The sequence below is a fragment of the Mastacembelus armatus genome, chromosome 17 (genome assembly GCF_900324485.2).
Source record: "Mastacembelus armatus chromosome 17, fMasArm1.2, whole genome shotgun sequence".
Classification (NCBI taxonomy): Eukaryota; Metazoa; Chordata; class Actinopteri; order Synbranchiformes; family Mastacembelidae; genus Mastacembelus; species Mastacembelus armatus.
Window position 1 is genome coordinate 19,714,969 of NC_046649.1, and position 15,205 is coordinate 19,730,173.

General features: G+C 40.8%; 1 protein-coding gene across 3 annotated transcripts; it reads left to right on the forward strand.

Moving 5' to 3' along the window:
- Nucleotides 1-456: 456 nt before the first annotated feature.
- On the forward strand, nt 457-14,859 carry cc2d1b (coiled-coil and C2 domain containing 1B). 3 transcript variants are annotated; one of them, XM_026313488.1, is made up of 27 exons: nt 457-537; nt 801-941; nt 2,103-2,247; nt 3,067-3,170; nt 4,044-4,163; nt 4,501-4,509; nt 4,604-4,753; nt 5,680-5,974; nt 6,445-6,563; nt 7,169-7,247; nt 7,573-7,656; nt 7,853-7,980; nt 8,241-8,313; nt 8,551-8,690; nt 8,763-8,892; nt 9,084-9,256; nt 9,678-9,803; nt 10,171-10,229; nt 10,677-10,793; nt 10,988-11,061; nt 11,366-11,424; nt 11,532-11,583; nt 11,684-11,783; nt 11,994-12,084; nt 12,224-12,346; nt 12,442-12,481; nt 12,868-14,859. In XM_026313488.1, exons 2-26 carry the CDS (start codon nt 879-881, stop codon nt 12,448-12,450), a joined length of 2,622 nt encoding a protein of 873 aa, XP_026169273.1. In that variant the 5' UTR covers nt 457-537; nt 801-878; the 3' UTR covers nt 12,451-12,481; nt 12,868-14,859. The 3 variants fall into 3 exon arrangements, with proteins under 3 accessions (XP_026169273.1, XP_026169274.1, XP_026169275.1); XM_026313489.1 differs by lacking the exon at nt 4,501-4,509; XM_026313490.1 differs by lacking the exon at nt 4,501-4,509 and having other exon boundaries at nt 4,607-4,753.
- Nucleotides 14,860-15,205: the final 346 nt, after the last annotated feature.

Consider the following 15,205-nt stretch of genomic DNA (forward strand, 5'->3'; position numbering starts at 1 on the left):
ACAGAAAAGATGAAAACATGTTTGTGTAGTAGAATAGAGTTTTTCTTCTTTAGTAATTCAGTCAACATGTTGCAAATGCTCTGATTTATCTAGTGACTTTTAGGAGAGACCCTGAGCCTCTTTCTTGCCACATGAATTAAAGACTGCGTAGGCACCGTAATATAAACGTCAGCCAAGGTCTTCTTTTTCCTGCGAGTACTTTTATTACTTTAATTCGTTCATGATACTTTAAACTCAATTTGAATTTTGTTTTGGATTTTGAATGGGGTATTTTTTATTTATTTATTTATTTTTATTTATTTTTTTGCATTGTGGCACTCTTACTCTTACTGAACAAAGGGCTCTTACAACTTCATCCATATGTGCGCATTTTATGTGCGTGAGCCTGGCAGACAAACTCAGGGACAAAATAGCCAAAAAAACCGTGGGCGCGCCCTCGCTTTGCGCATGCGTACTCAAACAAACCCGTTAACATGTCAAGTCGCAGAAATAAAACTGTTCTCTTGAGAACCGGCTGATGAAGTGGTGACAGGGCAGGTAAGGACACATCCGCCTTTCTAGTTAGATAAAGTTCTCTGACATACTCCATAGCAAACACAGCAACAGTCAAATTCTTGCTCCTAAGTGAAGTTTTTCGACTTGGAGGCAAACAACATGGTTAGCTAGCAGCTAGCAGCTCGGCTAACATCACCGTGAGCCCGTTCTCGTTCATGGTTTGTTTAGGAACCACCTGACAACCGTCACGTGATCCCAGCTCCTTCAACCAGGAGTCACATGTTTTTACCGTGTTTCTGCTCTAGGTCTGATCTGGATCACAGCAGTGTCGGTTAGAGGCTTGTTGCCACATCATCATCATCATCATCATCAACAACAACAACATGTTTGGTAAAAAGAAGAGAGCACCGCAGCCCAAAGGCCAGGGCGCTGCTGCAGCCAAGCAGGTAAATACAAACAGCCCTGATACACCTTCATGTTACACAGAGAAGTTCAGAGTGGCAGTGAGAAAATGCTCCATTACAAGTAAACTCAAGTATTCAAAGTATTACACTATAATACTAATAGTAATACTTTGATTTATAAAGCACTTTTCGTTCAAAGAACAAAGTGCTGTTCAAATTCAAAAATAAAAACAAGATAATGTCCTTAGAAGAGCATCACGTGAGGATCCCAAACAACGTGAAGGTTCATACGAGGATAAAGGTCTCCAATATTGGCCAGAGCCAGGTCACAAAGAGCCTTAAAGGCAATAAGTAAAATCTTAAAATCAATTCTAAATTGAACTGAGAGCCAGTGTAAAGAAGGTAAATTGGTGGTGATATGGTCAAATCTCCTAGTTCAAGTCAGGAGTCTTGCAGCTGAGTTCTGGACTAGTTGAAGGTGTTAAAGATTTTTACTACTAAGACAGGTAAAAAGACAAGTGCAGTAATCAAGACGCAAAGAAATGACAGCATTAATTATTGTTTCAGTGTCTCTGTAAAATGGATCTAATTTTGTCAGAATTTCTGAGATGATAGTGGTAAGACTGGAGAAGCTTAGTGACATGATTCTCAAAATTCAAACCGCAGTCAAAGATGACACCCAAGTTTTCTAGTGGACTTAATAAATTGCATTGAGTCCCCGTATCTGGTGCTATTTGTTCATTAAGGCTATGAGTACCAATAATGAGAAGATGACAAAAATATTCTCAGCAAAAATGTACTTCAAAATAAAACCCCTTATTCTAAATGTATGATCTCCAGAAATGACAAATTAATTGAACAAACGATGGGCATATTAAAATAGGAACAAAATCTTGGCCCACCATGACTGTGATCCCTGTAGCACATCCCAGGGCTTGTGCACATCAGGTTTGTATGTAGTTAGTGAAAGCTGAATTATCCAAAATGCGTCCAGTTATAAAGTCTTCTGTTGGAAGCTGGATAGGAAAAGTAATTAAAACAGGAGATCCCTCTTTGGTGTTAAGATGTAGACATCAGAAGGGATGGAACCACTGGTTTAATCTTTAATGATTAATTGCAGTTTAGACGATTATTACACATGTATGTTAAGACTAGTAACTACAGTAAATCACTAGAAGTTTATCTTTTCCTCCCTGGTTTCAGATGGGTTTGTTCGTAGACTTGGACCCCGAGGAGATGATGATGGGTGTGGAGGACAATCTGGATGATCCAGACTTGGAAGCTGAACTTGCTTCTATCACTGGAAATAAAGCTGCTGCCGGAGGGAGAGCCAAGCAGAAGGGGAAGAGTGAGTGCTGGGGTTATGATTTCATGTCCTGTAAACAGCCTCTTTAACAGTCAGGTTGTTTTGCCCTCATTGGATGGATGTTTGATATATGGAGTTGTGCTGTCCCCATGTGTGTTTGTTGTTGTTATGCTGCAGAATGAAGTTTGGACCAGTTGCTTTTGTGTCTAATGCTGCGAGTCAAGACGTAGCTTTGGTATTTCTGTACTTGATTTTCCTGTCTGTCATTGACAGCTATAGCTGCATTACTGTTATACCTGCAGTAAGATAATATTAGCCAATATACTGGCCTGGCTCCAGTACATACATGATCAAATAAACATGGAAGACAGAGCATTACTAGCCTACATTCAGAGCATGAAAATTCTGCCCACATTTGAGATTTATTTTCAGTATTATTGTCTCGTAATATTATACATATGCACTTTACTCTTCTGGGAAGTCTTGCCACAGGATTTTTTAACCTGGCTGCAGGGATTCACTCTGATTTACCCATAAAAGTGTGATAGAGGACGAGCACTGGGCCTGGCTCACAGTTGGTGTCTCATCCCAGAGGTCTTTGCATGGGATAGAGTTCAGGGCTTTATTCAAACTGGTCAGGTTCTTATGCCAACAGGGAAAACCACTTCTTTGTGCACCTGTCTTTATTCATGGGGGATTGTCATGTTGAGATGGGAAAGGCCCTTCCCTCATATGTTAGTTGAAGTTCTCAAAAAACACACAACAATGTTATCTGCTCCATATAATCATTCTTCTCTGTCACATTAAGAAAAAGTGTCATGTCATGACACTTATAAACTGACATCATTGTTTGTGTCATAGGGCCCCTGCCAATGGAGGACATTGCAAAAATGGCTGACGAGTGTATGAGAGATGTGGATGAGGACGACGATGATGAAAATGTGGAAGACGATGAAGATCTGTTGGTTAGTGTTTGTCTGTATTCCTCTCTGCATAACAGGGTTTGTGACTAACTTTCAAGGTTCTGGACAAATGTGTAATTTAATAGAAATGTTTTAAATAAATCCTGTAGCTGTGCTAACACAATGCAGGTGTCCAACAAATGTGTTTTGTCTCTAGCTGAGCCAAACGAAAGGAAACAGAATTTCTTATGGGTCTTTTAGCTTTAGTGTTTTGATGCAGTTAATCAACACAGCAGTGTTCAACAAGGCAAGTCAAAATGCAGTAAGACCAGATAGATGTTAAATAGATGTTAAAGCAACACAAGGCAGGATTGAGGTAGTAATGGCAAATAGGAAAGTCTCCGTGTTTCAGATATGTGGTGTGTAAAGTTTTGGTAAGCAGACCTGTAGAGACATAGTTACAGTAGCCAAGCCTGGAGAAGATGAAACCAAAAGCAAGTTTTTCTCACTCTTGTCAAGACACATTCTTGAATATAATCTTAAGGTGACAGGTTGAGTTAGTTGATTATTAGAAGCTGCAGTAAGAGTCTATTGTATTACTGGCCCATCTCGTGATGAAGGCCTTGTGGTCATGTTTGTGCTGTATACTGTTAATGCTGGAGTATGTCTGAGTAAATAACCACAGTACCTACAAAACTGTCTCTGCTAGCAAGCTGAACACACACACATTTCACACTTATAGGGGCTGATTTGGCTCTAAATTGGTGTTGATTTATTGATTTGTTAGTTTTCATTTCATCTGCACATTGTGCTTTATTTATCAAACGTCTGCACGTCCAAGTTGTAATGGAAAACTGGTCTCATGCTTATAGAAATCTAACCTTGTATATGAACGACTGTAGTTGTTTGCTAATCAGTTGCTGTATTTTCCATCAGGCAGAGCTGCAGGAAGTGGTGGGCGAGGAGGAAGCTGAGGATACTGTAACCGTTTCCTCCACATCCTCTGCCAAAGCTGAATCTTCTCACACTGAAACAGTAGAGGCCCCACTGCTGCAGGTACAGTACATGCTGCTGCTGCCTGTAAATCCTCTGCCTGAAGATTTTGTCCCGCTTCTGTTGAATTACAAAATTAGCCAATTATCTTTTTAATTTAGGAGCAGTCAATTTTAGCAATATCTCTAAACAGTGTCTTATAAAATGACTGAACAGATGCAGTTCATTTACACTCTACATGTGTCTCTGTCTGCTTTAAATACTTTGAATGCTTGTGCAGGTAGTATTACAGACAAGTGATGAACGATAAGGTAAAAATATGCAGAAATTGCAGGAGATTTGTTTTCGTTTTCCTCCTGTTATTTATCTCTGACTATTACTTTCCATTCTAAACCCACAGGGCTGCAGGGTGAGTAATATCTTGACTTAGCATAGATTTACCAGATCTTTCCACATAATGTTGACAGCAGCTCCCTGTTGTTTTTGGTATTGCACTTGTGAAGCAGCAGCAGGATGTAAAGGTCTCCTCAGCAGCACCAGGCAGCGTCCAGCACACCCTGGAGGAGAGAGTAGCCATGTATAAGATGGCCTTACAAAACGCCAAGGCTGCAGGGGAGATCTCCAAAGCTAGGAGATTTGATCGCGGTTTGAAGGTGGGTGGGACTACTACCTGAAGAGAAGATATATAGGCAAAATTACAGCATAGAAAGAAAAAATTCAATAATATATTTGTCCGTCTATCATCAATAAATTACTTTCCCAGTCTGTCTCTGGTACTCTGCTCTAAGACTGTTTCTACTGAAAGCGTTTTAAACCAGCTTGTGTTAAGGACTGTTTTCAGTCTCCTTAATACATTTTTGGTGTTTGTGTGAAAAGACTCAGAATAGACCATGGTGTGTGTTTGCTCATGGTAATGAAGGAACATGTCCCCAGGTGCAACAGTGTGGTTCACTGGCAAATGTTGAATTGTTTGTCCGACTGCAATGGAGCTCCATGACTCGGATGAATTAAACATATCAGGATTTAGCTACAGAGGCAGAGAGAGACAGGGGTAAGACATGTAACAACCAAACCATGGAAGATGGGTCTTGTAGTTCTTTTATGCAGACAGAAAACATGTGTCATATCTTTCCCCTTATATTTTCTGTGTGGATCTACACTGTAAGTTGTCAGCAACAAGCTGAAATACAAAACAGAAGCAGTTTTCAAACTGGAACAACTGCACAGTCGGAGCTGAAGACTGTATGTAAATTATGTGAGCAGCACTGAACATGCCCAAAAGCTAAAGGTTTGTAGAAACGCAAAAGCCAGTCTTTCTTTTTGGTGCTCATGTGGCTGATCACACTGTTTCGTTCGCTAAAGGAATCCATCTTTTAATTAAGTCACTTCTCACAACATGTTACTGTACATAAAATGTTTTATATCATTGTGTCTGCCCACTTCCTTATTTTGTTGTGTTGCAGGATTTGCTGTAGTGCAGTGAAGCCCCCCTTCTTACACATGAAATACTTCTAAGCTGTGTTTCCTCTCATGCTATAGACATTTAGGTGATACTGATTGTTATTACTGCTCTCTGCAGACTTTGGAGACGATGTTAGCTGCTGTGAAAAAAGGGAAGCCTGTGAACGAGGCAGAAATCCCTCCACCTGTTGCCACCGGTGCTCAGAGTGCTGCCCCTCGGCCCACTGTTCCTGCACGACCGCCTCCCCCTGTACCCACGCCTTCAGATCAGCAGGTGGAGTCGGAGGCCACGACACCACCACCCGCTGTAGCACAGACTGTGACGCCCACCAGTGAACAGCAGTCATCCTCTACCATTATAGAGGAGCAGGCACAGGAACCTGCTCAAGTGCCTCAGTCCAGTCAGGGAGATGGTGAGTTTGTCTTGGATTACTCAAAGTTATATCAGTGATAACATTGGCTGTTAGAGAGAGTCAGCTTTGTTCAGGCAGATATAAATAGGAAACATGTTGTCTATGCAAATCTAATCCTAAACTTGGCCCCTTACTCTCAGTGCACCAGTCAAAGCACAAACTCAACCCTGTTCACATGTTGACTTGATTTGCATACAGTATTATTGACACGTTGGAATAGGAATTAAGTCACAGCTGATGGGAATTTCTGGTGTCCTTAAATCTATTTTGTATAAATATCCTAAATGGCAACACATTTATAATGATTTACTGTCACCAATAAACTGGTTTGCCTCTTTAGAGTTATTTTTAGTTGTAAGGTTTTTGCTTGTAGCCATATATATATGAAATGGCTGAGGTGGAGGCGTTGAAAATATCATGAATGTGGCCTTTCATTGTGCTAACTTTGTTTCTGTCCTGTGATTCCACAGCGAACGAAGCAACCAAGATGACAGTTCTGGAGAGGCAGAAAGAATATAGGATGGCAGCTCTAAGAGCCAAGAAGGAGGGAGATGTGGAGCAAGCTAAACTTTACTTCAAGAGCAGCAAGGTGAGTTAAAGGACTACAGTCCTCAGTGACTTGTTTAAAAGAGCTGTTGGGAGAAATTATGTTAAATTATGTATCTAAAAACTAAAAACAGCAAAGCACAGTTTGAATATCAGTAAATCATTATTGCCTTTCCTTTATCATGAAATAAAATCTATAGGTGCTAGTGTCTGTGCAGTGGTCATACATATTTTGTGTACCACAATTTACTAAAGCTCAAATGTAATGAAGCAGCATTCAAACAGTTTTGCTGAGCAGACCAAGTTTTGTTGTAGGAATGTAGCAGCGGCCACATTTCAGAATAGACACATTGTGTTGTTGCCTTGCAGTTACTCCTAACGAAAAGTCACATTTTAATTTATTGTCCCTGTTCACAATCAATGAGTTATGGTTTTGTAATTTGACATCTAGTCCAAGTTCATAAATCAGCCCTCAGTCAAGAAACTAAATCAAAATTTTACGTTTTCAGAATTGCTACATTTTAAAATTTGAAATAAGATCATTATTTGTACAGTGTATTGTCTGAGCTTGCTGCTGCTCTCTCAGTTATGTCAAACATGCAGGACAGTTTGTGTGTTGACAAAGAACATCATTGTGTTTTGGTGCAGATGTTGGACGCAGTGATTTTGGCATTGGAGAAAGGAGAGGCGGTCGACCTGAGTGGCCTCCCACCATCTCCAGGACAGGGTGAGGGACATTTTAGTAAACATAAAACAACAGATGATTTTCAGGGAGGATGAAGGGGAAGATATAAGAGAAGATGTATAATTCACAAACTCGCAGTTAAAACAATCAAGCGATAGCTGAAGAATACAAATAGGCTTTATTGTAAGTACAAACATGAGAGGTAATATCCTAGAAACCCAGCAAAGGTCACAAAATCCTTCCAGGAAAGGAAGGAGGAAATGTAAAATCCATACTGGGCTGTATTAATGAGTTACAGTGTTGTAAATACAAATGTGCTGCTTCTGTTTCTGTGTGATCCAGTTCATCCCATTTTATTGTGTCGCAGGTGCAGCAGGAAACTCTGCTCCAGTGAAGGAAGTTTCCTCTGGAAAAAACACAGAGACCACCCAACCAGCTGCAGCAGCTCCAGGTCATCATGAATGCCAGCATTTAGTAACACATGCATTCAGTTATGTTGCTGGTGGGGGCATATGTTTCTTCTTCTGTGATTAGTTCTGTTTCCAGTTCCCTGTCTTAGCAGTTAGCTTAAATTCCTGCTCCCTAAGCAAAGCCAACACACTAAGAAACTGTTTGACATTGTAAATATCATTGTTTCCCTCCTTCAGCCCCTGCAGCCCCCAAAGACGTACTTGAGGCTCTCGAGCAGAGACGAGCCAAGTACGTGGAGGCGTCCACTCAGGCTAAAGCCAGCGGAGATGAACGCAAGGCCCGGATGCACGACCGTATAGCCAAGGTACAATGTGACAGGACTCTCCTGCTGATGCTCTGTCAGAGAGCACTTTGTTAAAAGCTTTAAGGACTTTCTGTTTTCTTATCCATGGTTTGCTACAGGCGTCATGAAGAGAGTGAAACTGGCACTTATTTGTTGTTGAGTTCTTTGTTTTCTTAGAGCTGCAGCTAATCTTTGTTTTCATTATTGATCAGTTGTTTATTCTGCCATAAATGTAAACATTGTGAAAAACTTAGCAGCGTTTAACTTCTCCCCTCCTGCAGCAATACCAGAGTGCCATCCGAGCTCACAAAGCAGGAAGAGCAGTGGACTTTGACGAGCTGCCGGTGCCCCCTGGTGAGCTGACAGTGTAATTTAGCTCCGTAAAATTGGATTTGCATTGTGTTTCCGCTTCTGTAGTCCTTGGGTGTTGTAATGCATTTTGAATGTTCAACACCACTCAACAAGCTGTTGCTGATTGTCTGTACTGTACCACAACCACAAGACATGTTTTCGTCCAAAAAAGTATGTCTGCATCTTAGAGGTAAGACCTGTGGTGCTGGTCGGAATCATGGTTTTGTTTTTATTTTACAGGTTTTCCTCCAATCCCGGGCCAGAAGGCGCCAGGAGCTGAGCAGGGATTTGTTGCTGCTCTGGAGGCAGCCAGTAAACTGGCCTCTACAGATGCTGCTGACGTACCAGATGAAGATGATGATGAGGAGAAAGAAAAGGAGGTAGGTTGGCCATAAAGCATTACATCGTTTTTGTGGATAAATGGTTGGTACAGTGTCTTGTGCTTGTTGTAGTCAAAGCCTGCAGCTCCACAAGCACCAAAGAAGCCCACATTAGAGGTCCCGCCTGCAGGTGTGGGACAGAAAAGGACTCCTTCAGCTTCACCTGACAGAGCAGTTGCAAGAGAAGCCATTTCACCAACAGGTCAGTTTTAACATCCGGTGTTGAAAGTGCAGGACCAATTTAAAAATAAGTTTAATCTTTGTCTTTTTATCGTCATCGGTTTAGCTGCATGTAAGGACAGAGAGGCTGCAGTCTTGTATTTATCTATATGTGTTCTTCTTGTGGAAACAATTACAGTCAGTTTTAATCTGACGTCTTTCTGCCTCCTGCAGCTGTCCAGCAGCTGGAGTTCCTGGAGGGTCGGAAGAAGGAGTACATGAAGGCGGCTCTGCAGGCGAAGCAGAAGAACGACATGGAGCAGGCCAAGGTCTTCCTCCGCACCGCCAAAAGCTTCGACTCCATCATAGAGGCAGCACGCAGTGGGAAAACCGTGGACATCAGCACGGTGAGCACAGAGTACATCTTATATCCTGACTTTATAGGATTTACTCAGCCACATTAATTAGAAGCTGTTGGAAACTGGCTTTATTGATGTGAAGGGGGTGCACAGTAGAAATAGTTTTTTTTTTTCTTTTAAATATTGTGTTTATGATGACTTTTGTTTCATGTTGAAAACATTTTTACTACATTGTTTTTGTTTTATTAGTTCATTTGGAGTAAAAACATTTTTTAAAATTTCTTTAAAAATATCAAATTGTAGGGTTAAGTAAGAAAAACTGAAAATTGTGTAAATATTAGCAATTAAAAAAAAAGTCAAAGTAAACATTCTGGCATTTAATGGGGATTATACGAGACCACGTGGAGATGAGGGGCTTTGGTAGTGCTCCTGCACTGTCCCACTGTTGCCCACTCTCTCCGTCCTGCAGGTGCCGTCTCCTCCCGGAGACGAAGACGAGGACTTCATCCTGGTTCACCACAGCGACGTTCAGCTCTCCGAGAAAGCAGAGGAGGTTTACACGCAGCTGGCCAACATCCTCAAAGAGCAGCGCGAGGTACGATAATGACTCATACAGTTTAGATTATAATGGGTAAGGGCTCCAGTACTGATAGCGAGTCTCACAAAACATCAAAGCTTCAAATTAATACCTGTGATGTATTTTAGGAAGTTTGTATGCATTTTATTTTGAGATGCTTTGTAAATATCTCTTCAATATGTGTGCATGTACTGTATTCACAGTTTTCCGTATTTCCCACATGGAGCTGAATACTTTTCAGCTCTCTGATATATTTAGAAGTTTAAAAATAAGACACATCCCAGAAGGTTGTTTTTCTGTTCTGGGCCTGGTTGCTGAGTTTTGTGAAGACAAACAATTTTTTTTTTTTTGAGATTTCTTCTGGTTTTTCTTCTTCTCCTTTTAGAAATGTATGACTCATTCCAAGCAGTTCACGCACCTGGGGAACGTCTCCGAGACTACAAAGTGAGATTTCTGTGTCGCTCACCACAGATTTCATTTGGTTTAGGTTTGCAGACAAACACTGAACTCAGATATCACTGGAAGTAACTGCAACACTCAGAGTCCACTTTATTAGTCAACATGTACAGTCTAATTCAATACAGCTGTTTTCCCTCAGGTTGACTCTCATATTCACTTAGTTTACCTACAGACTTTACGTTTCTGACAGTGCCACTAGGAACCAAACCTTTCTGCATGACAGATTAGTAAGGCACTTAGTCGAAGAGTGTATGTGCTTGTATCATTAGCAATATTTTTATATGCATTTCTTGAATAAATTAATTATTATAGTCCATAAAATTACAAGTTGCTGGAGTTTTCTTTCTCTCAGCAGCTCAGTGATGTAAAGAAGACACCAATGTGGAGTTTGTAGATACCTCACAGATGTTGTTTTCTGTGTGTGTCCTCCAGGTTTGAGAAGATGGCGGAGAGTTGTAAGAAGAGTCTGGAGATCCTGAAACTGGCTCAGTCGAGGGGTCTGTCCCCTCCCAAGCATCACTTCGAGGAGAGATCGTTTCACACAGTCAGGTGGGAGAGTCTTCAGGAAATCTGACATTAAAGACCAGACGATTGATTGAGATTTAGTATCATCATACGTACTGCTGCATGTTCTTAGAGCTGCTAAGAGCTGCTCTAACACAAACCAGTCTGCTTTCATTGATAGGACTTCAGCAGGTGCCAGGACAAAAAACTCTTCGTGATGTCTTTTTGCCTCATTTCAGGATTTTTCCAGAGCTAAGCAGCACTGACATGGTTGTTGTTATCGTCAAAGGAATGAATCTTCCTGCACCAAATGGTAAGAAACATATCAGTTCAGTCCTTTGTTACATTTCCTGGTCCTCTGGGTTTTGGATGCAGTGAAAAGTGTTTTATGGCTTAAATTCAGTTCTGAAGCCTTAAAAGTAGGTCTTCACTCTGCTGCTAAACTTTAAACCTGAATTCAAATTTTTCTTTTACTTTAGTTTTACTAAATGTTCCACTAAAATAGTTATAAAGTCATAGTTGTGACCTTTACCTTTGTCATTACGGTAACTTTAACAGTTTTTAACCAGAACTTTTAGATTCATTTCTCATAATAACCAAGTTTTCTGTTTCTTCAGGAATTCAAGCAAACGACCTGGACGCCTACATCAAGTTTGACTTCCCTTACCCCAGCACAGTAAGAGAGTTCGAACCAAAACTATGCTCTTTTTTTCCACATCGGCCATCTGCTGGTGAGACGATTTGACGGATGGTTTTTTTGTTTGTTTTCTTTCTCACCATCAGGAGCAGCCTCAGAGACACAAAACAGCTGTCATCAAGAACACTAACTCCCCAGGTGAGACATAAAGGTTTCAGGATTTAGGCCTGTTCTGTCCAAAATCCACAGTCTGCTGAATGTTGGCTGCATCTCCTCATTTGTGATTTCTGCCAACCAGAATACAACCAGAGCTTTACGCTGTCAATCAACCGTAACCACCGCGGCTTGAGGAGGGTGGTGGCGTCTAAAGGCCTCAAACTGGAGCTGCTGCATAAAGGGTGAGCCTCAGACAGACAGAGCTGCTCACTGCCGGGCATCAGCCTCACTGTCATGTACTTCAACAAACAGTCGCTACAGCAGTGTAATTTGGACTAAAACATTAACACACGACAATTACATATCAGTATTTTCACTCAGCTCGAATTGAAGGGTACGACAACCTCACGCTGAGCCTGCGACAGCGTTTATTGATACGTGTCGTTTCACAGGGGTTTCCTGCGGAGCGACAAACCGATCGGCACGGCCCTCGTGAAGCTGGACAAACTGGAGTCGCAGAGTGAAATCAGGGAAATCGTAGAGGTGAGCAGCATTTAGTTCAACAAAGAAAACAGACATCAACAGATGTAGTTCATGGTGACTAATCTGAAGGGAAAGTTGTCGTCTTATTCACAATGTGCCCAGATGACTGTAGATACCACTGTGGCCTTTCTCCTGTCAGGTCATGGATGGTCGTAAGCCCACAGGGGGACGTGTTGAAGTGAAGGTCCGACTGCGGGAGCCTCTGAGTGGGAAGGACATGCAGACGAGCACAGAGCGCTGGCTGGTGATCGACCAGACACAGGTTGCTCTAACATACTGATGTGTCTGCAGCATTGTCATCACAGGCCTGAGAAGATGTCCAACTTCTGTTTTCTTCTTTTTTCTTCTTTCTCTCAGGTTGTTTAGATGTTACTGCAAGATTAAAGACAACTCACAGGTAATTCATGAAAATGAAGTTACATGTGTTTAATATTATTTTGCTTTAAAGGAATCATTTGACATTTTGGGAAATATTTGCTTTCCTGTTGTGAGCTTAATGAGAAGGTCAACAAGGCTCGCGTCTGCACAGTAGTTGTACAGGTGGAGTCAGGAGGCAACGTTTAGTGGAAATTTTTAAAAAAGTAACGTTTAAAAACAATTTGTGTTTTCACAGGAGGATTTTAACACTGGACAGACACACACTGTTTCCTAGGATAAGCTAATGATCTTCATATTTAAAAGCAAATAGTTTTTCTCAAAATGTTGAACTATGGCTTTAAATGTAGAGCATGTGCTTTGGGTGTATTTGATCAGACTGATGACAGTCGCGTCTCTGTCTTCCAGGTTAAAAGCACTTCAGAAACACTCAGAGATGGGGAGAGGAAATCGTTTGGGATCTGATGATTATTCAGATTGGACTCAGAGCTTCATGGATCTTTGACTACTTAAAACTTTTGCACATTTGCGAGACACCAGAGCTCCCTTTCACACCACAGTCCACCAGGAGGAGACAAGGAGCTGGTTTATGGTAGGTCAGTTGGCCTCTGGCTCAGTGACACGAACTCATCTTCACCCTGAGGAGCTGCTGTGGGGTCATGAGGCTTCAGGCTGACTCAAGGGCAACAAGGTGAAGGCTCCTTGATATTTCAATCAGAAAAACACTCAAAACGTTTCCTCTTGCGTCACTGCTGGGGGACGGTAGTCTGTGCTCTTATGTTAAAGGGGCTCAGTGTCGAGCTAACCTGGTCCTGCTGCCTGACGTGACTTTAAGTAATATATCAACGAATGTGTACGAATTCCTCATATTATACAGCTCTGGTTTGTAGACTTGCGCCTATGCACTAATGCCAAAGTAATCACTATTGCTGTTAAATCCTGCATATTTGAAAATGCCTTTAGCTGCCAAAGCTGTTACAATGACACGAGAGATTAATAATATATGTGACGGGGCGTGAACTATCAGGAGGTCTCATTATTTTTCCACACAATTCATCGTTTGTGGTGTGAAACTATCAGGCAGACTCAGCGCCCTCACAGACGTTTCACAGGAGCAAGCCAAGGAACAAGGTACGATTACACAAATATATTACAGGCCACACCCCCTGTTTTGCACCTTTGATTATAACAAGTGCTTGAACTGTGGACACTAAACTGCACACTTCTCTGTGGCTTTCGGTTTGTTAGTCTGTTGATACTGAAGAGCACAAATCTGTACAGGGTCACTGGGAAACAAAAGTTTGAGAGCTTCAGCCTAGAAGGCTAAATATTCATTTTATCTTAAAGAATATATTCAGATGATTGTGATAAAAGGTAATTTATGAGTAAATATCTGTGTCTGACTGGACTTAATATCACCCTAGGTTTATTTTAGCTACAAGAATAGTTTGACCTTTTGGGAAATGCTTTTAATGATTTACAGATTCAGTAAACAAGACACACATGTACCATGTTAGTGAGCTTCAGTGTAACATGTGGGCAGAGCCAGGCTTTCCCTGTTTTCAGGCTTTATGCTAAGCTGAGTTAGTCAGCCCCACTCGGTTCCTGACACTCAGCAAATAAGCGTTTCCCAAAATGTCAAACGATTTATTTAAATGTTTGTTTTTCTAACTATGCATCAGTTCTCTCATGCAGTAGGTACTGAGTCTTGGAATGAATGGGCTGAGAGTTTTAAAGGGCCAGTTCACCAAATTACTAAAAGACATATATAATCCCTGTGGAGTCCAGCTTGGCAGATACTTTGGTTTGAGGTGCTGTGGGCTTGATATTAACTGGCAGACTTTTGCTGCCACCTCCAAGCTTCTATAGACATTTAACAAATGGTTTATAACTCACTTTAATGTTGCAATCAGATGTGTTTAATGTAAGTGCCTGTAACCAGTGGCTGCTGTACATTAATAAATCAAAAATTGTCTTATAAACCATTTATTAAAGTTTATTTGCTGCTTCCAAATCCTAAATAAAGGGACATAAGTGTCTTCCTACTGAAATTTTTCACAGTTGGAAGAGAAAAACAATTAAAAGAGGGTGAAAACTCATCAGACCAGACACACAGCTCCAAATTAATAATAACGCTGCTCTGTCTCTGTTGGAACTGACCCTTTAAAGTTTCGACAGCAACATTGTACAGACGAAGCCATAAAAACCATGAGCCACCTACAAAAATCCCCTCAGCAGGTTCAACGCGTTTACCTCAACACTGTCTGCAACGTCACATTTCTGTTTTTGCTCAGTTTTGTTCTGTGCAGAAATTTTAGGGAAAAACATGGATGAGTGTAAATGACATCACGTTTCCGAATAGCACTGGCATAAATAACTAAAATACACTGTTAACCATCATCCTGCTTTCTGTTATGTTTGGATCGCCAACATGTTTACAAAGATTTATGTCACATTTATATCTAATTACCTCTAAAAACAGAATTAAGAGCTTGTCTGAATTTCCGTGTCCTGCTAAAAACGCATCATTAAATTAGTGTTTTAAATACGTCTTTTATTTTTTTCTAATATTTTTTGGTTAAAAAAAAATAAAAATAAAAACTAATTTAGGGAAGATGATGTTGACTGAAGGGTAAAAAAAAGTAAGCACTCTATCAATTTTCTGTAAGTTTTTATTTTACATATACTACAGTTTTTTATTGAAAGATCACGTTTGACTTTTGTAGTGTAAAGAAAAAAAAAAAAA